This window comes from Tamandua tetradactyla, chromosome 10, assembly GCF_023851605.1.
Source record: "Tamandua tetradactyla isolate mTamTet1 chromosome 10, mTamTet1.pri, whole genome shotgun sequence".
In the NCBI taxonomy this organism is placed as follows: Eukaryota; Metazoa; Chordata; class Mammalia; order Pilosa; family Myrmecophagidae; genus Tamandua; species Tamandua tetradactyla.
Window position 1 is genome coordinate 95,294,837 of NC_135336.1, and position 26,742 is coordinate 95,321,578.

General features: G+C 44.2%; 1 protein-coding gene and 1 long non-coding RNA gene across 3 annotated transcripts in view; one reads left to right on the top strand and one right to left on the bottom strand.

Annotated features, from left to right (window-relative positions):
• RUNX1 (RUNX family transcription factor 1) overlaps positions 1-26,742 on the bottom strand; it is a 96,030-nt gene that overhangs the window by 43,964 nt on the left and 25,324 nt on the right. The window contains exons 3-4 of one of the 2 annotated variants that reach the window (XM_077118909.1): positions 23,536-23,640; positions 3,061-3,252 (exon numbers count right to left, since the gene is read on the bottom strand). In XM_077118909.1, the coding sequence (XP_076975024.1) occupies positions 3,061-3,252; positions 23,536-23,640 (297 nt within the window). The remainder of the gene's footprint in view (positions 1-3,060; positions 3,253-23,535; positions 23,641-26,742) is intronic. The other variant, XM_077118910.1, reaches the window with a different exon arrangement.
• On the top strand, positions 5,042-9,045 carry LOC143648645 (uncharacterized). Its single transcript, XR_013158690.1, has 2 exons — positions 5,042-5,508; positions 8,604-9,045. It is a non-coding gene; the product is annotated as an uncharacterized LOC143648645 (long non-coding RNA).

Sequence of the window (26,742 nt, forward strand, 5' to 3'; positions counted from 1 at the left end):
ATTCTTAAAATGAGTTGCTGGGGATCCCTGAAGCCAGCTCTGAGTGGGAGCTGTGCCCGAACGGGGCTTCACGACCGCTGTCTCTCTAGAATCCCCCCGGTGCAATCTTTTAAAAAGACAGGTGTACTTTACCCCCCTTCCCACGGATAAAGAAGAATTATAAAACTCGACCGTGGAAATTTATGATGTCTCGACTTGCATCAACATGTAGTGGTGACGCAAATGGCTTTCTATTCACTTTTAAGACCTGGTCAAATAGGAAGTTGAGATTAACCTCAGTTCTTTTAAAGTGAAAGCCTCAACAAATAAACAGCGGTTTGGCGGCATGGCAACCTGCCTCCCTCTCCATCTGCACCCTGCTTCAGATAATTGGAGATGTCTATTTTGAGTGGTTCGCAAGCACACCTGATTTGAGATAGATAGAGGTATTCTTCCATATCCGTGATTTTCTACCCACAGAGTTGGGGGGAAAGGGGGATGAGCCCCTGGTGAAGTCCTGGCGTGCAGGGGAAGCCCTGCCTGTCTATAAACCCCAACAATCTCTTGGAGAACCCCAAGTACGGATATTTCTGTAGAAATGAAAACATTCACACACCTGCACAGATGCAGAACTGCTCAGATTGAGTTTGGGATACGTTTTTTTCTTTCTTAAAATGACTGCTGCCATTTCAAAGCTAGCCATAAACACATGCTGAATTTTTATATCGAGTGTAATTTTAAATATAACCTAGAAGCTCTAGAGTTAATGCCTGGAAATGAACCATTTTCCTAAATGTCAAGAAAAACCCGAAGGTTCTGGCTGAAAGAGGTTTGAACATTATCCCTGTTAACTTTCTAATTTCAGGAAACATCCCAAGGGTCTACTCAAAATGTGACGAGGGTAAAATAGCATTTTGTTTTGGGGGACGGGGTGGGGGGGGAGAAAAAAAGGGAAAGCAGTTATATATAAAAATATCCTGGTTACTTATTTTTAAAACATTGTTCCTACAATTTTACAAGTGAAGGAGTGAATATCAAATTCATATTTTGGAAAGAAAGCTCGTCAGCAATATAGTTAACACGTGCTTTAAAGTGGCAACCAGGTCCCTGGGGCACTCTCAACGTGAGTTATTATTACTTAGATGTTGCAGAAGTAGAGGGTTTTAAAAGGAGCAAGAAAGGGGTGATGCCTGGTGTTAAACCTGATACTCTGCTAAGCATATAACATTCCCAAGTAGCTGAAGAATGCATGTGCAGGGTCAGGCCTCAAGCCACAGAGCTGCTGACTGCTGAGGACAAAAATTCAACATGCCCTACACCCCCTCCTTTTATTATTATTATTATTATTTTTTTTTTTGGTAAAGGAAGCATATGGGATGAAGAGGAAAATCAGATTTGTTCTTAACCAATATTGACATTGTCAGTTTGTCCCTAGTCTGGCTGAATTTTCCATCACCTTTAAATAAGCATAATGTTTTTCCTTCCAATATCGGCTGAAAAAGGCAAATCCTTTAAACAATCTAGTAGTATAAATGTAAGGTAATTAAAAAAAAAGTCTCCCCTTTGGTATCACAAATAGTGTCCTAAAGATGATTTTCTTTTTTTTTTTTTTTTACATGGGCAGGCACCAGGAATCGAACCCGGGTCCTCAGGCATAGCAGGCAAGCACCCTTACCTGCTGAACCACTGTGGCTACCCAAGATGAACTAATTTTAAAGACCCTAAACACGAGAGGACGGGAATCTCTTCGAATGTTTTCTCCTCTTTAGAAGAATCATTTCATCCCAAGCCTAGCCCTCTCACAAAAAAGTGGTGTCTAATCTACTTTGTCATATGCACTTGCATTTTGCAGTGTTTTCTTTTTTTGTAACATGAATATGCATTTAAAAAAATAAATATCAGGGATTGTTAAGCACCAGGAAACCAATAATTTCATGAACCCACCTCCTTGAAACATCTATGGTGAGAGCTTGGGTGGAAAGCAGTCCTAAAAAATACAAAGCTTTAGGATTCTGCTTCTGTTCAAAAGAAAAGGGGGGAGGGTGCTTCTGTAGAAGTCAGTGGCCTTATCCACACATTTGCTAACCCCCCAAAGAGAGCTACTGGCCTGGGAACCCTAAAGAATGCCTGATGTTTGTACACCCACAATGCAGCTGGCGTGGAGAAAACACAGGCCTGGGGAGCCGATGTGGGCTGAGCTCTCAAATCCTTGGGGCGCCAGCACCTAGCTGGCCACCTGCCCCTTTCCCCAGATGCACTGCTTATCTCTTCCTTTGAGTTTTACAAGCGACTTTGAGGAAAGAATATCAGTGCGATCAAATCATACATGGCCATGTCCTACAGGGCACGGGGAAAAATTACTGCATTTCAGACCTCTTAAATGATATCACAGAGCAAACAGTAATTGACGTCAGTGGTTTCTACAGTGTAAATGATTTAATTTATGGGGGCTCCAGAACTGTGTGCATTATTTGATTTGGGCACAGTGGGTTTTTTGTGATTACTGTATTTTGCAGTGTTTTTGCAACTGCCAGCCAAGCTCCACGATGGGGAGTGGGGGGGGGGGACCTGCATTTTTTCCTGATTTGCAAATAATACCTTTTATGTGATGGCATCCATGCATTCCTATTCTATTTTTTTTAATCCATAAAAAATCACATATGAGGTACAGGCCCCATAAATAATCTGAACGCGATAAGAACTTGAAACATCCTTACTTTTGCTTTTCTAGACTTCCACGTATGTGTATCTTCAAGCCTAATAGCTGAGTCAGAGAAATAGCATTCAGGATTAACTTTTATAAAATTCAAGTTGCTAGATAAATAGGGACAGAGAGATACGTTCACATCTCCCATATATCCTATAGAGCAATGCTTCCCAAATTGCGGATCTTGTTAAAATGCAGTCTCCATATCCGAGGAGCTCCCTGGTGGTGCAATGACACTGCTTGTCCCCGGACCACCCTCTGAGCAGGGCAGGAGGAGCCATGTCTGGTCTGGCGGGTCTGGCCCCTGGGGCCAGGCCTGTGGGTGGCGGCCCATGCGAGGGCAGGGTGGGAAGTGGATCCTCCCCAGTACTTACCCTGAATCTGACTCTGAGGCTGAGGGTTAAAGGCTGTGGAGTGGTTCAAGGAGGCCCGAGGGTTGGGGGTGGGGGCTGGGTGGTGCGGGCTGACCCTCAGTGCTGTGCGCCGCAGCTGCTCCAGTTCACTGAGCCGCTCAGAAAAGGACAAGCTGCCGGGCTTGGTCTGATCATCTAGTTTCTGACGATGTCCTAGTGTGGGGTGGGGAGTGGGGGGAAGGGGGTAGGGGGGTAGGGGAGTGGGAAAGGGAGGCAGGGAAGGAGGGAGGGAAAAGATCAGAAAATGTATTGTGGATTCTCTAAACTTTGGGGGTTTCTTTGCTTTCCCCTCCCTCTCCCCTCATCCCCAAGGCAGATTTTGCTAAGAGATTTGCCCACCTGGCAACTAGCAGGGGATCTGGAACTGTTTCCGCGCAGCAGAGGGGTTACCCTTTACGCCACCCTGGCTGCACGCTGCTCCCCCAGTCTGGGTTTTGGCACCTGCCCCACCTTCTTCTGCACCCTCCTCTCTGGGCGGAATACAGTGGATGGACAGAGCTTGGGGGTGGCGGTGATGGCCGGGAGGGAAGGAGGGTGCATTAGCGGTTGGCACTTGGCCACATGCTGTGGGCTGAGCTATGGCAGCCAGGAAAGGTGCCCTCTTCCCCCACCCTCCCCTCACCCAGTGGCATTGGAGCAGCCACTATTTATTGCATACCCAACCACCAGCAGGTTTTAGAGGCAGCAAAGTGGGTCCCCGAGCTTAGCGGCACGCCCCTGCTCCTTCCAACAGGAAATGAGGCATGGCTGCAAACCCAGGGGCCCAGGTCTGCTCAGATTTCCTGTTAAGTGCTGGGCATCTTCAGCCGCTCGGGCCCCGCTCCCACTTTTCCCAAGGTTTTTCAGGAGCTTTCCTGCTCCCCTGAAGCCAACTTCTCCAGTTCATTCCTTCTGGAGGGAGCTGGCAGGAAGGTATGCCCTGTTCTTAGCTGATATGCCCAGGAGACCGGGCCCACTGGAGCCCAGAGGGAACACCAGGAAGACTTGGTGACGTTCTCCAAGGGACTCAGGTGGGCAAGAGGGGCCCCTCGTGGTCTGTCTAGGCAAGAAGTGCTCTTGTCTATCTCCTCGTCAAAGTCACCAACTCCAGAGTGCAGTGAGCAGAGGACACTCGGGTGGGACCAGCCAGGAGAGTTGGCCACCTCTTTTCTCCCATGTCACCCCTTAATCTCCTATCAAATATCGTTACAGTAAAGACTCAGCTTCTTCAAGCAGAGCTGGGGTTCCAGAGCAGCCACAGGGATCCTGAGCAACTCATTCCCCTTTCAAAGAGGAAGCCCTCCTGCTCTTCCTCGCCCTGTGGTCTGAATAAAGAGTCATTGACCGATCTCACAAAAAACCCCTCATTGTCAAGTGGCCTCCAAACAAGACTGGAGAAGCCTGCTCGGTGCCACAATAAAGTGTTCTTTCACATGCCCTGACCCAATCTTAAATTAGAAAGAGGATCTGTTGATTCCCCTCCCTCCCTCCCACCCGCCGCCCCACCCCCCAGCCTGGGGTAGTAGGAGCAGGGCAGGGCGGGAGAGGTACACTTTCAGACCAGTTCCCAACAGCTACAATTATAAAATTAAATTTTATAACTTATATTATGGCTCCAAATCTCCGTGGCCTGCCGTTTCTTCCTGCTGCCAGGCCCCTTGGCACAGTTTACACGGTCTCAAATTCCAGACCACAAAAAGGGCCCACTATATTGCAGTGATTTTATCATTAACAAAACCCGTTTGGCTCCAAAATGAGGAAAAATACTTAAGCATAATATTTGCGCAGTTCCGATGCAACGCTCCCTCTTTACATTTGTCACCGAGGCAAATCTGGAGTCTGATTCAGTGCCCCGGTCCCCGACACTCGACGCAAACACAAACACCCTGACTCACCCGGGCTGGGTACACAGCTGAGCAGCCTCTCACCGGCTGAGTATTTTAAGCACCGCCTTGTGGACAAAAGGCCGCGGCCAGGCCAGGCCAGGGAGCCACACCACCCCTTACCACCCCCCTCAATCCCTTTCCCTCCAAAGTATGAAAACCTTCTTTTCTGAAATGTTCTATCTCAGTCAATCATGGTGTAAATTCATTGCCTCTGGACAGAGCCCTCCTCCACGCCTTCCTCCTCTTATCTTTGAGACATATTCGCAGCTTCCTGATGGCCAGACTAGTAAACTCTGATGTTTCCTTGCAGAGAAACAAACAACCCCAACTCAAAAACCACTCAAAACATGGAAATCCAGCCCTTGATGGTCTACCTCAGCCTGATGCCTGGTCCCATGTCTCAAGGAGAGAAGGTAGGGGAAATGATTCTGGAGACTTCTACTGCCTCCGAAACAACGCCGGTCAGCAGAGCCATGGGGCAAAGGTTTCCAGAAGGTTTGGTCCCCATTTCAAGACGTCACATGACTTGGGCACCCAGTGGAGGGTAAGTCATTTCATCAAAGTCACTGTTGTGGCCAGGCACGATGTCAGTTTTTTTTTTTTATATCAGCCCCGACCCCCCCCCCCCCCCACCGCTTGTGGCTTTATGCTTAAAAAAAAAGGTTTTTAGCATTTGAGCAATTTCTGCACCAGCTGACACCTGCCAAAATTGTAGTCATTTGCAGAGATTAACTGATGAGTGTCTGCTTTAGGAGGAATGCTGGGGCATAATTCTTAGAGAAAACAATTCTTCATTCTAAGCTATTTCCTAAGCCCAGAGAGTCAGGGGGCCAAGTTTAATGCTGGGGGAGCAGGGAAGAGTTCATCCCACACCCTCCCCATGTGTGATGCCGGCAAGGGCAGTCAGTAAGAGGGTTATTATTATCTTTTCAGGGAACTGCGAGCCCCTTACTCCCAAAAGAGCTACGAAATTGTAACACCAAGGCATGGGGGGGAGGGGAATAAAAAGCATTATCATATTAAAGGTGTGGTTCTGATGCATTTATAGACTCAATCAAAGGAACAGCTAATTCTTCTTTTCTGAAACCATCAGACCTCACATGCCAAAGAGCAATATTTTGTGCGACATATAGGAGCTTCCGATATAAAGTTTCAAGCTGGGGAAAATGAATGTTTTATGTCTACCGTTTCCTGTATCTTTGTGCAATTAAAATGTCAATTTGCCCCTGAATTTTAAACAGAGGAGCATAGAAAATGACCACTGTAAAATTCACTTTTCTTCTTCCTTATTGAATACTAACATTCCGTGGGCTTCAGGAGGCAACAGAGGTTCAAACTTGGATCGAGCCCTCTGAATTATGACGCAGCTTCAAACAGATGCTTTTTGGAATATGCTAGAAGTCAAGGGCGAACATCTGTATGGTGGTCCTTAAAATAGTGACTGCCCCAAGATTTCATACTGGGGCATCTTACTGAACTTTAAGCAGGGTTGTAAAGAATCCTAAATTATGTTTCTCTATTATCACTTTCACATTTTTTGAAAAAAGGACTTGATAAGAATTTTACTATATATGCAGAGTCATCAAAAAGAGCTAAAAAATAAAAGAACAAAAATAAATTAACCATCCTCTAAATTTTACTTTATTCCAAAGACACGCACTTTTGGGGGATGGCTGCCCAATATTATGATATTTTGTGGTGGACAATGAGACCAGCTTTCAGTTTTAAGCTACAAAAGTACATCGAGCAGGTTATGTGTATTTCGTAGACAACTGAATTGCCTTTTTCAAGAAACCATTATTATTGTGGCTGCAAGTAACTGAAATATAGCAGATGATCTTCTATCAAATAAAATAGGTAAGGATAAATTGCCACCTCTTCCTGGAAAATCTTGACAAAAGAGAATAAGCAATTTTCTGACAAGAGAGAATAGTCCGCAGCATGTTCCTGTAGTTTCTGATATGGGTTTACTCTTGATAGATTCTCAGCAGAAAAATTAGCAAGGTATATATTCAAAGCATTGTCATGATAAGCAGTTGAAAAATATCTATGCAAAATAATAATACCATATATGTGTGTGCATATGCATGTATTCATATGGCTACTTATAAAAGTCTTCTAAGCCTAACTGTTCTCTTTGAAGATGAACAGACAGATCATTTTTCTCTGTTTCTACATTGTGATGCAAGATGGAGGAGCATACTTCCTTTTTAAAATGGAATTAAATATTTCAAAAGATGTTTGACGATCAATCTGGTCTTAAGTACCTGTATTGTGGTATAAAAACATGGCTTTTTCTCTCTTTGATTTGCTACTGTCTTACGATGATGGAAAAGGAATCAATGTGTGTAGAGAAGAGCTCATTTTTCCTGGTTTAAAAGTCTCACTTCTAGGTTCCAGGGTCGTGTGGATTTTAAAGCAATGTACTGAATGTGCATTGCTCTTCATTTATTTATTTATATTTTGCATGGGCAGGCACTGGGAATCAAACCCAGTTTCTGGCATGGCAGGCAAGAACTCTGGCTGCTGAGCCACCGTGGCCCACCCCATTACTCTCTCTTTAAAGCAACCTTACAGGTGCAACACCATCCAAAATTAGATATATTTAATTATTATTTAAATATTAAATGAACCCCAGATTACATATATAAAAATACATATTAGTAAAATATATAATGCATATAGTAGAGTAAAAATACAAAATGACATATATATGCCAAAATTTGTTACATATAACATATAATATAGCTACATATATTGTCCAAGTTATATAACATAGATAGCCTAACCTTTTCTCCCTACTTTCTTCCCATATCATTAAGCTAAGAGCACAAGATCAGAATGCTTTTAATATACTGAGGGCTGAGAAACAAAACACCAAACATAGCACCAAATATAACACCAAATATATGCATTTAGATAAAGTGTTTGAGGGCACTGAGTGAAGACCTGGTTTGGGTGACAACTATTAGTCTCTTTTTTCCTTTACTTTTTAATTTTTAGATGTTTATAGGCCAACTGAAAATGTCAAAACACTACCCTATAGATAGGTAGGTGTGTGACTGTCTCTCTTTCATTATCACTGGACAGATTCTATTCAAGTTACTATCACAATAACCAGACTAATCTGCAGATAAGACCCAGAATTCTCAAGTAGGAAGTAACAAGTAATTTGTGCACCGCCATCTAACATAGGGCCTTGGAGAACAACAGGAAAGGTTACGTGGACCCTATTATTCTATTACAGAAGTGTAGCAGTTAAGACCTCTGAGTGCCTACAAGGATCAGGGTATAAGGGCAGATGCTATAATCCTTCTCTCCCCTGTAGAAAGAACATGGCACCAGAGAAGTGTGGAGCCAGTCTGGCTGTGAAGCCCTCTCCATTCTAAATCTGTTTTCCCACCAAACTTTCCCGTGGACATGAGCAAGTCTCTTCATCACTCAGCCTCCTTATCTGGAAGCCTGGAATTAAAGTACTAAGACGGATTACTCCAAGGGGCTCTAAAAGCATTCGTAGCAATTACATCTGCAGCAATTATCTACTAAACGAGTTTTTGTTGGACGACTTTAAGCATGGGCTTTCTCGAACAACTACATATGACATGAGGGCTTTCAAAGTTTTCTTTTCATCTTTTTCAGGTAGATACCTGGTCTTTGGGGGCCAGTTCCAGGCCCAGCTGTCAAACTGGTCTGCAGAGCTCCTTCGTGATCCATGCAACTATACCAGGTCTTCAAATCTCGGATTCTATCTCGGCTGCCCTCCCTCGCTGCCTGCTGTTTGCTGGCGGCTCTACACAACAGTCCTAAAAATTCACTCTCCCTCTGTCCCCCGCTGTTTCAACAGTAGATTTTTGGAAAATTAGTGTCAGTGCCTTTGGACATCAGTTTTCATGGATCATCTCCTCTCTCTCCTCGAGCCCTCTGGACACCTTCACTGAGAGAGCCTTCTCTGCTGACCTGACCAACCAGACTTTTGCCCCTTCCCTTTATCATTCAAAGACAGCCTCTAGAGGGAGTGGGCTATTAAGCTAATTTAAAAACCTGCCAGGAAGTTGATTAAACGTCAGTCACTAAATGTTGACTGCAGACTGACTTAAATGAATGAATGAATGAGTGCTCTGATCCCACTGAATGCTACCATACAATCACCCTCCACTGGATGGTAGGCAAGTAGAATTCATTTGGGACACAGGAAGTTTGAACTCAAGTTTTCAACTAAAATCCACAGATGGGGTCAGAGAAAACTTCTTGCTGGGAAATATAATCATAACTGAGCAGTTGGAGCTTCATGGAGAATCATCTCATTAGAAGCTAAATTAGTCTGCAAAATGCATCTTCTCCACTTCGTTCATCATACTGAAAAATGGAAAGATGGATGAAAAGCCACGGTTCTGAGTTTAAAGGGAGAACCTCAACATAAGCACAGAGCTGCCACGGTGTCCTCTGTTTCTTTGTAGAGAGGGTCTTCTCACACACACACACACACACACACACACACACACACACACACACACACACATTTTAGGGCCCATGGGCTAAGACATAAGTGCTAGAGATAAGCATAAAAGGAAAAGCGTAGAAAGCAATAATAAAGCGAGGAAGCAAAGCTAGCTGAGGCCCAAGCAGGATCAGTAACCGAGGCAGATTTCAGGCTATAGCCCCACACAGGGTCTGCTCTATCCCCTGCCCCCAGCACCCGGCCCCTAAACTTCTCAGGACAAAAAAACCAAACCCAAACCACGTTCTTGAAGTTCAAGCCCTATAGCCACCAGCAGTGGAGTTTTTAACTTACAGCTGCTTTTTGACACCTGGGCGCCCCTAAAAGCAGACTAGTTGAAATCTGTAGGCGTCGGTCACTTGCAGTTGCTAACCTCCCGTTTCTGTCTGGTGACGAGGAGCTAATTGCAGCTTAGTGTAGAGACACCTCCTGCTTCTTCTGCCCTTGACCAGAGCAGCCCTGTGTGCTGTCAAAAGCTCACCAGCTCAAAATTCTTTCTCCTCCACCAGCCTGGCATTCCGAGTATCACCATGGCATTATGGGTAGGCACTGTGTCAAAAAAAGTCACTAGAGTGCAATCCAACAGAATCTCTAGAGTGAGAACTGCCAGTAGCATGAATTCATTTATGGTTTCTCTGAGTGGCTTCTGCGCAGGCCAGGCAGGAGGCACTGAAGAGTAAGTTTGGATGGCAGGCTGGGGGCAGTGTTGAGAGGTGAGTATTGACGAATGAAATGCTGTCTAGAGCCGCTGAACTGGCTTTCGGTTTCCGTTTGCCCCAACGGGGAGAGGGAAGGCCTGGGGCAAGACAGAAGATGGTCCAAGAGGCCCATGGACTTTGCCCACTTCATGGTGATGTGCCAGGCGGTCCATCCCCACACAAGCTTGCTCAGCTCCCTGCAGGGGGCCTTCCTCCATGCCAGGTCTCAGGAACAGTTGGCAGAGATGCTGAGCCCGTTTGTAAACTGAGGTGATGTCTCAATAAGTGCTGCATGAACGAATGAATGAACGAATGAACGCCTGTCCCTGGGCTTATAGTGGGATGCTCACTGGCAGCTTTAGGAAGCTCTTGACTTCTCCTACTTCTAAAAAAGGGGCCTGGAAATCCCCTCCCATTTCAAAAAGCCTCCGTCGCTGGGCCCCAGGGGACTTTCCCAGCAGCAAGGGGAGAGCCTCTGAGTCCGGCTCCTCTCTCGCATCCTAAATGCCAACCAAAGTTCTGGGCAGGCCTCGAAGGAAGCAGGAAACCAAGGGGGCCAGTCACAATCCTTTGATCGATGGCGTGCAGGTACTGGCTGGTATGGAGGGGCCATGCCAACCCGGCCACTCACAGCCCCTGAACACTTACTAGTAAGAAAGCCAACAGAAACAAGTTGTTGCTTTTAACAGACCATTAGCCCGACCTCGCACCATCCAGCAAAGTTTCCAGGTTGTTTTGGCAATGACCGCCTTATTCGGAGACCAGCTTTTGCCCACTGCTGTCAATGAGAGCTGGAAGCAGCCCCCCACCCAGGAAGGGGTGACTGTTGAGTCCACCCTAACAGCTACCCCGGTGGGCAAGAGGCTGCTTGGCCCAGAGCTCCCAAAGAGTGACAACATAGTGATGGACACGTGGGTTGCCATCAGCTTGTGCTGTTTATTTCCTCTACTTCCACCCCCCTCACCCCGGCCCCGGTCACCTGAGTCAGTTAGGGACTGAATGCAGAGAAGTTCATTTCCCCGGCAGACCCTGGCAACATGCTCGGGCCCAAATCCTTTCCAGACTGGCTTGGTTGGGGCCAGCTTCCCCCTGCATGGTTCAAAACGCAGTGGCAGAATCGCCTTTTCAATGAAGGTTTTGAACTTTTCTCTGCTTTTAAACTCCGCACACAGTCCTCCTTCTCTATGGCTATTCTGGGATGTAACAGCAGAATCTCAGCTGAGTGAGAGAGAACTCACAAATTGCTGCAGATAAAGTACACGGAGTCGTCCTTCATCCCACCCCTTTCCCTGTCCCTTTCTCACACCGACTTTTTTTTTCTAAGCACTCTGCTTCCTTCATTTTCTTTGCAGCTGCAACCGAGAGATATAGTAAAGCTACTGTATAGGATTTTGAAAGCAGGGCCTCGGAGAGCTTTCCAAACTGCATACAAGCCGGTTATTCTCTGCTGTGTTTTCTTTGGCTCCAGGTTAGCAACACAGAATGAGTCAAACAGTATTAACTTTCAATAGGGAAGTGGTGTGGTCAACCAAAGCTGTTTGCGGCTAGATTTTGAAGATAGGTATGGCAAATAATGAAGAACAGCCCAGAAGACGGCGAGGAGGCCAAGGAGGGAGGCAGCCTCTCTCAGCAACACCCCAACAATTAAGTCAACAGGAGCCAACTCACCTTTTGGAGCTGACCGAGGAATTAATAGCAAGGTGTCTGACCAACCAGTTTCTAGAAGGGCCAGGTAGGGACTGTGGCTTGGACAGCTGGGCACTTGGTGGGCTTAGAAGGATTTGTTTTATTTGTGTGCTTTAATTTTTAAAAGATGACACTTTGAAAGTGCAACTGCCGCTGCAGACATTGAAGTATGTCTTTAGGAGCTGAGGAGGACCTTGAGAGCCATTGCATCCCTCTCTCCCATTCTGTAGAAAAGGAGACTGAGGTTCAGAGTGGGGATATCTGCTGCTGTGGGCAAGCCAGGCCCAGACCTTCCAGTCCTAGGCCAGCGGTCTTTCCACCAGGCCGGCCACTCCCTTGCCCAGGGCTCCAGATTCCTTTTAGAGTTTAGCAGAGCAGCTCCCAGAGAACAGCCCAGCCCTCAAGACTCAAATTTCAGCGGTTTCTAGTTCTTTCTCCCTGCACAAGGCTACCTATTTATTTTGAGTCTCTGGCTGAATCAGCCAAGGAACAGAACAGGTTTCTCTTAACCTGTTCCCGACAGCAGGTCAGCAAATGAACAAGACTCAGCAAATGTACAGGACAACAAGTTGACCTCCGGAGCTTTGCACAGTTCCCACCTCAAAGCAGCTGTAACTTTTGACTCCTCCTGGGAAACTGGCACTGAGACTAAAGGGTGTAACATTTCGCCTGGCTGAAATCTAAGCCGGCAATCTCAGGGGAGCAGCATGGGGGGGAGAAAGGAATAAAATTAGTTAACGAACAAATTAATTTTAAAAAAGCATACGGGAGGGGAAGGAATAAAGACTCAGCAAGTTGTCCTAAGATCTTTAATGCTATTATATGAGCCTTTTATCAAAACAATGCAAGGTGGGCAACAGAGGCTCAGTGGCAGAGTTCTCACCTACCATGCCAGAGACCCGGGTTCGATTCCCAGTGTCTGCCCATGTGAAAAAAAGGGAAATGTAATAATAGAGATTTGGGGGGGGAAATAACCTATATTTAGTTTCGGAAAAGAAAAATACGATAAAACAAGCTCTCTTAACAGTCATGTCACTTCTTTTTTGTTTGTTTGTTACCAACATTGTAAAAGATTAAATAGTAGTAGGCAAAGAAAATATTAAGATATTCTAATGGCAAAGTGATATGGATTCACAGCAGGGATTGATTTAAATGTCTCTAGATTTTTCTCTTTAATTTTCTTTTCACCAATCCTCAACAGCATGATGAGATAAAAGTCTCCCTTCAGGAAACCAATAATCATTTAAGATCCCTAAGATTTTTGCATAACAATCCACACAAAACTGATCCACGAATTACTATTGAAAAATAATAAGTACCAATTAATATGATGCTTTCTAATTAACAGAACGTTTAAAAAACACTTTCATATATATATCACCCCAATTAATCCAAAACAGCTCTAGGAGGAAGACAGAGCTAATATTATTATTCCCATCTTATACATGACCTGGTGGAAGCTTCTAGAAGAGCAGAGCCACACAGCATCGCGGGTGTTAACATTCAGTTAAGAAACAGAATTACATTGGATCAAACCTTTCACTGTCTGGATAAAAGCCCCCCTTGCTCTAAAGATGCAGGATGATATGATTAACACATTGTGCTTCCATGAGGGAGAAATTTGTTGAAACCAGCTCAGAGATTCAGTATTTGGAGTTAAAAAAAAAGTGAGGAGGAAAGGGAAAAAGCCTTTGTTATACTGAATCCCAAGGACCCGATCTGCCAGAAAATTATTATTATTATTATTATTATTATTATTATTATTATTAATCACTTGGCAATGGCAACCATGTGGCTCCACTTGGGCAGAACGGCACTTGTTGCCCCAGGATATCAGGGGTCCGGGTTGAGGGAAGGGGACCCACCTGTTCCAGGGCAGGTGCTTTGATAATAATGGCTGATATTTAAGGAGAATTTCTGTGCCAGGCATTGTGCTAAGACCTTACCTGGATTCCTTTATTAAACCACAACAAGAATCCCCTGCCACAGCCAGCTCTCCAGGCTGTGCCGTCAGCCACTCCTCCAGCCTGATGCTCAGCTATCTCAAATGATATCTCATATTCCCGGAAAGGGAGACATCCTCAAGTTCATTCTACATATGGGACTGTGGCCTGCAGCTCATAAGGAGCAGGGATCAGACTTGAAGCCAGCTCCAAACTCCTCTCTCGCTACCTCTGACCTGGCATCCCCTGCTTCACTCTGTCCCACGCTCTGTTAGCAACACGAGCCATGAGCAAAGTGACGCAACATGCGTATTTCACCTCTGCTCTTTAAAACAGACGAACAGGAAATATCACCAAACCATGCTGAAGATGAATAAAAATAATAGGATACAAGGAACAAATCCAGAGGGGGTCTGTAATTTCATATAGTATCTTACAAATTTATTTCATATTTCCTTTGTATCTGGTTTGACCAGAAGACTGACCTTTCGGCTAAAAATAAACAAACAAAATCTCAAATGTTTGACATTTCAGTTTGTGAAAGTGCACCGAAAGATTGTGACAACAGTCTGGGATTTTAGACAATACTTCCTTGAATGGAACCTGAGTATATGTAAATCGTGGAAGTACAAAACCAACATATTGCCATTGATTTGCTTTATTTGGGCCTAAGGAGCTGGCCCATTAATTTGATGATGTTACTTAAAAAAAAAAACAAGCAAAGAGAAAAGAACTTTGCATTGAGTGCCTAAAGGTTTTACCTTGTCTTTCATCTGTAGGTGTTTATAAAGAATATTTGGATATTGATTACAGCAAATTTTCCAAGTGACTCTGCATAATTAACTTGCACAAAGAACTTGATGAAAATATGTCACACTAAGTCATATTATGAAATAGACATTTCATATCCAACCAAATATCAGTATTTTGGAATATGTCTGATAATAGAGCTATATTAACATAGTATTAGATTATCTCTAATTTACATCATTCTTATTGTCAGTTTTTAATACTTTCATAGCCACAAAGCAAACTTGAAAAAAAAATTAAAAGAAAAAACACAGAAAAATATAGAACACAGTCATTGCAAGTTAGATCAAAGGAAGCTGAGCACAGACGCAGTGTCAGGGTGTAGGCTTTACTTATTTAAGCTGATTTCTTTTAGGGCGTGTGACCTTCTATGAGATGCAGGGGATTGATCACATTTTTACTCATGTCTTTTTTTGCAGGGAAAAAACAAGATTATGGGAAAATTCAAACAAGTTTTTCTAAAATGATCCATGGAAAGTGGCTAGTGTGTGAAAAAGTTCTAAATCTACCTGAAAGCCAAGAAACAGTTACTTTATAATGTGCTAGGGGGGAGGGAGGAGGAACAGGGGTGGGGGACAACAACAATCCATCTATCCATCAGTCCGTCAGTCCATCAGCAAGTTTTCGGCCCACTGGTGTGGTGCCTGTCACGGGCAGTGCTCACCCACACAGGGCCCAGCCTGCTCCAGCCTGCGTTCAAGGTCCCAACTGCCAAAGCGGCAACCAGATTGCAAGCAACGGCAACTCAGCTGAGCTGCTCCTCGGCCGCCCCTGGTCAAGGTCACTCCTTTGGGCCACCAGAAACATCTGCAGCAAATCAAGAAGCCACACATGCCCGGAAGGCTCTCCAGCCCAGTACTGCGAGCACCTCTGCCACTGAAATGCACCACTGAAAGGTCTACAAGGAGGAAGAAAGGAAATCCACACCAAACAGATACCCCCCACTCCAAAACAAGAAACTCCCAACCCCCTGCACCTGCAAAGCTTGGCTGTGACTAGCTGTTAAAGAAAGCATCCTGGGGATGAGAATTCTGATTCCAGGAGACTGCCACATTTTGCTTCAGTTTTGCATAACGGCATGCAGGGGAATCTTCTAGAGCCAAACCATGGAGAGTTCGAAAAGGATCCACAAGTTAGGTCATCAATCTTGACTTTTTAGTATTACTCAGACATGATTTTATCCACCTGAGTTTCTCCAGGAGGTGAAGCATTCAGGGCCAAGGATGTTTTACCTGTCAGGGATTTAGGAAGAGTGCCCAGAGCATGTCAAAGGCCCCCAAAAAATGCCAGAAGAGAACTTTGACTGCCTCTAAATAGAAAATGAAAGAGGCAAAAAATATCAAAATTTATAAATATTTCATTAAATTTGTCTAGGGGAAAAAAGCGACATTATGTCAACTTCATTAATAATTTTTACATTCAGGACTCATAAATCTTTTTTTGTTTAGATTTTCCTCATTTCCAAAGGATTCCAAGACGCCACGCAAATAATAGCTAAAATTTTCCGCACTCTGTGTGCCCAGCCTGGTTCCAAGCGGTCCACAGAGGCTGTCACATCCAGCCCCAGCCCCGTGAGGTTAGTCTGTCACTATCTCAGCCTTCCAGAAACTCAGCCGGGCGAGTGCACCCCTGGGCACCAGCCCACAAGTTAAATGGGGGGCAGACATTAGGGCCTCAACCCCTGATCATAATCACCTGTTGATGGTGCAGAAATCAGGGCCAGGAGAAATAAAACAGGTTGTTCGCTGCCAGATCATTTAAAAAGCAAATTATAAAAGCCCTCTCAAAATTGTACAGTTGAAAAAAGCTGTCTCGTGCAATCTGGGTGCATGTGGCTGTAACCCCTCTAATGCAGGAGGGGTCCCCCAAGGATAAAGGCCAGAAGCCCTGTTTGTGGGCAGCCAGCAGCTCTATTTTGCTGAAAATATTTTGTTACCCACTTTGAGCGGGAACTAATTTAGAGATTATCTCATCCCATTGCCTGGTTATATAGGAGAGGAAAATGAAGTCTAAAGTGCTTAAGATAATTACTCGTGTTCACACCCACTGCCCAGGTGGCGCCAGGGAGAAAACCTAGATACCCAAGTTCAGAATCCAGAAGCCTTTTCACAGGTTAGAAGATTAGGAAACAGAAGCTTAAATGTACACAGAATTTTTTTTTTTTTTAGCATCTCATATAATAAATTTGAACAGGAATGTGATTTATTCATTTAGATCTCAGTGTGACAAGATAGTGACATGGTTTTGCATTGGCCCAGGTGGAGAGAAGAATTCAGGGTAATGATTTATGTTTTATTTCTTCTTTTGCCTCATTTCCTCTACATGAGACTGAGAAGGCAAACAGATCATTTCTTTGGTTTCTCACTCGTTCCCAGGCGACATTTTTTTTTCCCTCTCTGAAGCAAGACAACTACCTTCTCCAAATCTTTGTGGCTTCTGTTTAAGATAGGGCTGGGTTCCAGCAGAGCTGCATTGGATGGGTTATTATGGATTACCGGGCAGACACACACTCTCTCCAGGGTCTTTTACACATTCCCGTCTGCCCTGAGACTGAAGGAAGTCCATTGAAAACTCGAGGGCCAGAGAAATCCTTATTCATATAAAAATTCTTCCTGGTCTAGTTTGGTGCTACTAAAAATAGCATCAAAAGGGATTTTAGAGACAAAATAAAGTCTCAGTGGCTGAGAGGTTATCCTAGAGGTTATTCTTATGCATTATATAGATATCCCTTTTTAGTTTATGGTATATTGGAGTGGCTGGAGGGAACTACCTGAAACTGTTGAGCTGTGTTCCAGTAGCCTTGATTCTTGAAGAAGACTGTATAACAACATAGCTTGTACAATGTGACTGTGTGATTGTGAAAGCCTTGTGTCTGATGTTCCTTTTATCCAGGGTATGGATAGATGAGTAAAAAAAAAAAAGGGGGATTAAAAATAAATAATAGGGAGAGAGAAAGGGCAAAAATTGGGTGATTAAAATACTGGTGGCCATTGAGAGGGAGGGGTATGGGGCTTGGGATGCATGAGAGTTTTTTTTTTATTTCTTTTTCTGGAGTGATGCAAATGTTCTAAAAATGATCCCGGTGAAGAATCTATACAACCACGTATGATATTGTGAATTGCTGATTGTATAACATGGTTGGACTGTATGTGTGTGGAGACTTCTCAATAAAAATATTTAAAAAAAACAAACCAAAAAAAAAAAAGGATTTTTAAATTCATGGGAAACATTTAGGCATGGTTATTATTAATGCTTTAAAAACTACTTCTGCCAAGTCTTAGTTGGGTAGCCTGGCATAGTGAGAATTACAGTGCCAGAGTGACCCCTTCCCTGCCAAAGGCCAGGCTCAGCACTGAAATGCTTCCGGGGGGGAGGGGCGTATCTGAGTGAGCTCCTCCTTGGCCCTCTGCATCTCTCCTACTTTAAATTTGGGAGGAAGCAGCGGAGAAGTTATTGCCTTTTTCCTTTGTGGATCAGGATTTCATCTAGAAAGAACTAACATCCAAATTGGATATTTGAAGAATCCAAGGAAGAAGGATTAAGTAAATCACTATTTGTTTTCTGGAAGATAGTTCTGAAGCGGTTCCCAGGAACGGATAATTCCAACCCTGAGATCACAGATCCATAGAACCAGCTCACCTCCCACCAAGTGGCTGGAAGCAAAAAAGGACACTGTGCACTGTGTCCATGTGCCCGCTGAGGAGCCCTGTGCCAAAGGGGGGACTCGACCCTGTCCCCTGCCCAAGAATTTTGTCACATTTTGGATCTTTACTGCGTGCCACCATGGGGTGGGGGCGGGTCGATGTTGGATGTCACCCTCCTTCAGTCCCACTGATGCCAGGTCTCCAAGCAGACTGGGGGGGGGCCTGGTGAACCCATGGGACCGTGACCTACCACGGCTGAGTTATGGGAACTACCCCGGGGAGGACTTCGCTGAACAACCCCCTCCCCAAGGGAAAAAGGCTGATTCCTTCCCATCAGCACAAAAATGACAGCTGCCAAGTCTCCACGGTTCTGCTTTCCTGAAGAAAACCATATTTGAACCAGAATTGTATTGAAAAACTCTCCTCCTTAAAAAAAAAAAACCAACACAGAACTTCAGTACAATGAAGCTCGAGGGCAGTTTGGGGTCATTCTTAAAAGCAGTCTCTGGACTCTAGTTTGTGGATTCTATAAATTCTGACTTGTTAATTCCATAACCTTGGGCAAGGTACTTAATTTCTTTTTTACCTCGATGTCTTTATCTGTTCTTGTGAAGATGATATAAATTAATATATGGGAAGCACTCTGACAGTGTTGGGCAAAAAATCAGTGTTAAAAAATCAGCTAAGTGTTAGTTGCTATGATCAGGTTTTTAAAAAAATTTTTTTTTGCATGGGCAGGCATCAGGAATTGAACCCGGGTCTCTGGCATGGCAGGCAAGAACTCTGCCTGCTGAACCACCATGGCCCGCCCTCATTAGGTATTTTTATGATTAAGAGCAAATCACATTTCTTAAAGAATCATGTATCACTCAGTTGGGATAGGAATTGGGAGAGGTATCCATAAACACGACGCTCCCTCAAGCCACACTTTTCTAGACAACCATGATTTCCAATATTTTTAGGTTCACTGACACCATAATCTTACAAGTTCCTTTCATGCATTACTGCTTTTTATTCGAAACATGTACTTGCCCCCTATAATACTCTTACATCTTTTGCATATATTATACATTTGTTATTTACATTCACAATCATGGAAGAAAATTATGTTCATGCAGCAAAATATTAAAGTTCTTAAAAAAGCAATTGAGTGATGAGGAGTTAGGTTCTCCCATTGACCTATTTTAAGGTCAATGTCTATAAAATAAGACAATTCAACTGTCTATAAAATTAAACAAACAAAACATTTGTCAGCAAGAAGGCTAGTGCCCCAGAAAGAAGCCTGTTCTAAAGTCTTTAATTATTGGCTTAGCCTCACTATCTGTTATTGTGAATCTCAAGAGTTCAAACACATCAGTTACTGTGAAGGACTCCTCTAACCCGAGGGCAGAAGTCACCCCAGAAATGGCCAATATTTGCTTTAATAATCTTTTGTAATTTTAATTAAGTTTCTCAGTGCTCCAGGTGTACTGGATACCTGACTTATAACATCAGACCAGCTTCTCAATCCATACCACCAGGGCAGGGCCCCAGGTGGGTCAGTTAGGGACACAGCAGCTCACTTCCCTTAACTTCTCTGAAGCAACGTACCGTTCTCTAAGGCCCTGAACTAATTCACGAGTTCAAATTATTTAGTGAATATCTGTAGAGAAAATGATGCGGTATGGCAAAGCATACTATCATATGGTCACACTAAATTACAGACACATGGACTAAAGCTAGAGCTTTTCGATCAAGCCACAGAATATAAAAAGATCAATAAAGGCAATGCTCCAACACTCTTTCCTTGAAAACCCTTTCACTGCATTTTTCAAGCTTAAAGAGAAGACTATCTTCCAATACGTGAAGAAGTTCTTAAATGTTCTACCTAGTCCCTGAAGACAGACCCCCAGTAGTGCTTGCAGAAAGCCACTCATGGAACAGGATACCTTCAGATGGTGCTCTTTTCCCATAAGAAATCTAATTTTTCAACAATTAATAAATTTCTATCCCAGCCTGTGACAGAAGAAAAGTCAAGGGAATGTGGGAAAAATCCAGGAAGTTCTTACTCATTGAGTGATAGGTCAGCTACTATAAGAGAACAAGCCACCATCAAAACCAGAAAACATTTTCATTCTCTTTGGAATCCATTTTTTACTACAACTTCACCTCTCAAAACCCTGTAAGTAGCTGGGAAACATCGAGTTACCCTATAGCCTGACCAAAAGACTGGTGGTGTGTGTCACTGTTTTTACTCAATCAGCAGGTTGAATGAGTTAAGCTTTTCTCTGTTTTTTAAATTTTTTTCTTTTGCATAGATGCTTCAAATTGAAGGCTCCATTTGCCTTTTCTATACAATCTTAGAGCTAGAACCAAAGTGAACAAGTATACAAGCCAATTCCTCATTTCACACATGAGGAAACCGAGTCCAGGTCAGAGAGTCTACAGCAGATGATAAATAGACAGTATGGTATGGATGGAAAGATGGATGGACAGATGGATGGAGAAGAGTATAGGATTGAGTATCAGGAGCTTTTCATTCTATTTCTGGCTTTATCACCAGCTAGTTCTTTTAAATCTAGGCAAATCATTGCGTTTCTCCTGGGGTTGTCTTTCCTTACCTACCAGGCAATAGGCCTGAAGCCTCTCTCAGGCCCTTCGATTTCATGAAGTAAGAAAACTTCTCAAGATAATGTCACTTGACAACCCCAGGGCCATTTTTCCAATAGTAGCTAGAATTCATGGCACCATATTGATGGAAGGGAATTTAGTTCTCATAAATCTGTTACAGAGGTCATGAGCAAAGCATAACCAAAGGGACAAAGTTCTCACCTTGAATCAAGATATTCAGAATAATAAGAAAATGGCCTGCTAAAATTAGCAGTGATGATTCACCATTTTTGCTCCATTGAAATCATCATTAGCCAAGCCGCTGTGGAAGTGTATGAACATTTGCCTTGTTTTCTAGCTGTCCCTTATGAAACATGGGACCCTCTACCTGGGGCTCTAAGATCTCTTCATATTGTACATAAGCTTATTACCACCCATTCATTTTTCCCTAGCCCTCAAATTTCATTTTGTAGGAACGACTCCTGGAAAATGGGTGCCTCTTTGAAGCAAATCCTTCTGTTTATTCAAAGGGCTCTTTTCAACAATGACTGTTTTCTTAAGTTATAAAGCAGCATAAGGCGGAGTAAATTGTATGTACAGGCAGGGCCTTAGAATCTTTTCCCCCTCTGACTGCCAATTCTTCAAAGTCAAGGCAACTACCATTTGTAATCTGAAGCTCAACCACCTTGTTAGATCTTTGAATTAGACCGGAAATGCCAGGAGTGGGGCAAAAAAAGTCCTTTTTTTTTATACACAAGAGATTAACAGAAGAAGAAGGTATTTGGAGTGGTCACCTGGTTGAAACATCTTCCTATAGGCAGGTCAGCATTTGAACTGTCTAAGACACAGCATGACTTCAGTTTGTAAAGACAGAGGTTCCGCAGTCTACTGAGTGAGTCTTTTTCTAAATTTGATTACCCTCAAAATCAACTTCCTGACAGCTAAGAACTGCCCCCTCACTCCCAACCTTGCCCCTGGCAATCATTTAAATTTAAGTTTGCTTCTTCTTGTTTGGTCCTCTGTGGAATGCAATGGGCCGCTCCGTCTTGCATTATGTTTAATGCAGAAGCATGATTAGACTTTAGGAAACCTACAAACTATTCATAGCTGTTCCCTGTTTCCTTCCAATCTGTGGTTCCAGGCCTATGGTAGGCTTAACACATATAAAGAGGAATCCGGGGGTGTTACAAATCCCAGAGTTTCCAGAGTCTTGGAACAGCCAAAGAAGAAAACACGGAGAGGACCCTTGAGGGGTATGGGAGGGGTATGGGATGGGATGGCATATGAGGTCAGAACTGCAGGCAGTCCCTGAGCATGGCAAATGGGAACCATAGAGGCACCCATTAATGAGACAGCATGTCCCAATTGTGGGTCACAGGGAACGATGAGTCAGCACCTGGAGTTGGTTCCAGGAGGTAAGTGAGATGTTGTCAGGGCTTGAGAGGCTGTTAGAAAGCTGGGGGAGATCCCAGGGGTCTGCCCTAGAGCCCCAAAAGAAATTGCCCCAAGAAGGATGGACTCCCAGGAGCAGTAGCCAGGGCTCTCTATTGGGGACTGCTCATGTTTCCTGAGCTTATTCTCTGCACGAGACACAAAGTGTTATTTCATTTAATCTTATCAAGCAGCTCTCACTATTCTCCCCATTTTCCAGATGAGAACACCGAGGTTTCGAGAAGCTCTAAAACTTGCTTAAGACCTACCATGCCTGAACCAGAGCTCCACTTGCTGAACCCCACAGCCCAGATTCTTAACCTCTGCCTATTATGACCTGTTCCTGCCCTCCCCACAGTGGCAGCCAGTAGTGAGAATGCAACACCCTGTTTTTCAATAACCTTTGCCCCCGAGAAGAGAGAATGTAATTTTCCACCAGAGACTGATATGGTTTGGAGGCATGCAGACACTGGGCGGGGGCTCCAGGCAGCTACCCAGACCTGGAAGTGTAACCCAGCCTCAGATCCTGGTGAAGGGCGTGGTTCTGGAAAAGAGTGTTACTCTTGTGTTTACTCAAAGATAGTCCTTAAGTCACCGTGAAGACATCTTTTCTGCAGACTAAACAACCCCACTCCTTTTTGAAAAGCTTTCCTCACAGGAGTTATTTTTTAGGCACCATCTTTCTATATTTCCTGGTTTGTCCCCTGGCACTCTCCTACCCTCCCAGCCTCTATTTAAAATAATCCTGTAGTAATATTTTGATCTGTGCCATAGAAAGAAAAGAGTCATTCTCCATAGTGTCCATCTTGAGCCTTAACAAATTAATAAAAAGGCCAGCACAGATGGTCAGCAGTGGACTTATGGTCCACTCTGACCCTCAGGCTCTTTTCTTGGACCATCCCTGTGCCTGGCCAGTCTTCTTTCATCCATTGTTTTGCTTTTGGTCCTGTTGAACTTCACTCTGTATTTGAGGGACTGGTCCAGAGTTTCACATAGTTCTACAATTGTTCTAATATGCACTGAGTCAGCCTGATTTTCTTCTGTCCTCTAAGAGTATGCTTTGAAAAAGCCCAATGTTTAGAGGCAACATTTGAGGAGTGAGAGTATGGACAATGAAATTCTTCCCATCCCCCTCCCAGAGGCCTGACATCCCATAAGCTGAGATTTTAGCCACATCTGAGGAGATTTTTGTTGAGCCCCAAGATTCTGAGACACCATCCCTGAGTGTATTGTCCTAGAAGGTGTAATGGCCCCAAGGGGGGGTTCACTTACTTCGAGGTTCCCGGGGCCCATCCACTGTGATTTTGATGGCTCTGTGGTAGGTGGCAACTTGTGGTGGGTTTGTGAAAACGGTGATGGTCAGAGTGAAGCTTTTCCCTGTGAGAAAACAAAAGAGGACAAGAAAGAATGAAGTGATGGGCTGAATCTCTCTGGTTGGTGACTGATCATTAATTAATGATTAACTTATCCTCAACCTGGAGAGATGACAGTGACTTCAACCCAAATTACTGATTTTTCCGGAGCCCCCTGGAGTTCGGCTTGGCTTAAATACTGTAATGATGCTTTCCGTCTTTGTCTGGGTATAACATCTCATATAATCATGCGGCCTTAGGTTAATCATTAATAAATGGCATGAATTTGAGAAAGATTAGAATTTCTTTTCTTTCAAGAGTCCAGGGGACCAAAGGGTCAGATTGGCAGCTTTCTTCCCCACCTCCCCAGCCCACCTCCTTTTTTAAACTCGGGGCAAAAAGGAGTAAGAAAAACAAACCATATCCATCATCATTCCCCTCTAGCTTTGTAATTCCAAGGATTAGGAAAGATAGAATTCCTAAATTAGAGGATAGCTTAAATTAGAATTCTCCTTTCAATTTTTAAAATACTAATTGTGGGATAATAATTTTAAATATTATTTTTAAATGCCACAGGTGGCTAGAGGTACTCATGAGATTGGCCAGAACATTATTTATAGTCAATAAATGGGCATAAGGATGTATATTAGACAGGCTGACAATAAATAAGTACTATTAAGACAAATACAGACATGGATTTCCATCTAAATAATTTATATACGTATGAAAGGTGAGCACTTCTTTATTGAAGGCATCTTCTTGGCCAAGTGCTTAAGAGGGTGGACTCCAGGTCTGAGTTACAGTTACATCACCTGTAGCCATCTGACCTTTGACAAATCATTGGATCTCTCTGTGCCCTCAGCAGTTTTACCTGGAAGATGGGTACATTTAATTTTACCCACTTTATAGAGTTGAGTGGGAGATTAAATGAGTTTACAGGAGTAAAAGTATTAAAACTATATCTGGCACAGTGTGTGTGTGTGTGTGTGTGTGTGTGTGTGTGTGTATGTGCGTGTGCGCTTTGAGTTCACATTTTAAAAAATTTTCTCTTCTGTTTTTCTCACTATACCAAGATCCTGAGGTTTGTCTGAGTAGGATGCACAAGGAATCCTACATCAAGATAGTATTTCTTTAATGAATAGTTTCTCTTCTTAATTGTGTAGCATGAAATGAGAGCAAAAGAAATGAAAATAAGACAAAACATGCCCATTCATTCCCCTATCTGCTCCAAAAATGATTTTAAAAAATCAAATAAATGACCTTCCTCCTCCAAAGTTGGGGCAAAGTGTTTTTGATTGTCATACATGCTTTAATACCAATGAAAGCCACAGGAAAATGCTCAATGAAAATATAACCGTTGGCCCTGGCCAGCCAGTGATTCCTAACCATGAAAAACCTCCAAAAAGCGGTCCCTGAGGCACTGCATTCTGTCTACGGGAAGGTCTCTGATAAACAGAACAGATGATCGCTGCTTTCCCGGGTGTAACCAAAGTCACGGCTGACCTGTCCAACAGGCAAGGTGAGGACACTCTCCAGGGGGTGGTGTGGTACCCGGGAACAGCCCCAGAGGAGCCCGGAACGCCCTGTGCCCAAGTTCATTGTCCCCTGACAGCTGGCCCGTTCTCCTGCAATCTAGAGGCACTTTTGGGCTATAGGGATTTCCCATTTGGGGGACATCCTTCCAATGTTGCCGGATGATACTCCAGATTGTTTTTCTCCCCTATCATCTAGGTGAAGTAGAGGGCTGGGCAGAAAGGACCTCAGCCAGGCCGGGTGAGGTGGGGGCCGGAGGAGGAGCCAGCCCTCAGGTCACTGCCCACCTCTCAGTTAAGCCTCTGGTTTTCAAAGACCTGGTCCCAGGAGCAAAGGTAGCCGAGCCATGGGAACAACCTCGTGCACTGAGTCCACTCCTGGCCAGCCAATGGTCCCACAAGCGTGGCTGTCACTGTGCCCTTCCTCTGTGCAGAGCCTGCAGGGGTTACTATCAATCTCATCAAGATGAGAGCCAGCTGCTGGATCTTCTCGCTTCCCCTGCCCGACTCCTCTCCTCTGAGTTCCACTCACAAGCCACGCAGTTCCTTCCTTGGGTTCTTTCTCCCTGCAGCCATGTGGCCAGCCCCCAGACTGAGTCTCCCACCTCCCAACCTCACACCCTCACTCATCCTCTAGGCAGCCTTTCTCCAGCTTGCTTGTGTCCCTGTTTGCTGTTTGGGGCTGCCCCCTGAACCATTCTTCGCCTTGTATTGATCATGAGGATGGGTTGAATGGGGTTTATGTGTGTGGAGAGAATTCCAATCTCCCCGAGGGCAGGGACTGGATTCTAGAACCCCCAGGTGCCCCTCACAGGAAGGTGGGAAAAGGAGAGGGGTGGGAGGGGCTTCCAGGGAGAAGGGGGACGGAAGTGAAAAATGTAAAAGCACCTTGAAGGCAGAGGCAACTGGATAATGACACTGCACCTGTCACTGAGCAGGTTTAGGAGTGTATGTGTCTATGTGAGAAAGAGAGGTGTTCCTCCTGAGAAGGTTAGAAGACTGGGGTCTCTATACAAATGACTCCCCCCTTCCCACTTTCTGATCTGCAAAATGAGGGGGTGTGGCAGCATGCATACATGACACTTCCAACTCTGATTTTACCTTCTCAGCATGCAGCCACACAGGGATACCCATCTTTCTGTGTAGCTGTGTGTGTGCCTTTGTGTATATCCCTTAGTTGCCCACAGCTTCAGCGTTTTGGAGATTCCATAAAAGCACCAAACATCATCAGAGTTCCATTAGGGACACTCCAAGTGACAACGGCTCTTACAGGCTGCCATGCATTTTACCCCTGAAACAGTCCTTCTGTGACTGCCCTCCTATAACCATCTTTTCCATGACTTCCTAAGCAGCAACAAAGAACAGCTGTGTTATAATTATCAGCATTTTAGGCTGTGCAGAACTTACAATTTTTTTCAAGCTCCTTCCCGTACATTATTACATTTGATCCTCCGAACAAGCTCATGAAATGAATAAGATCGATAGATTGTCCTCAATTAATACAAGGCAAAACCAAGGTTCAGAGAGGTTAAGTAATTTGCCCAAAGTCACACAGCCCATATTCACAGTGGAACCTAATCTCCCAGTTTTATGCT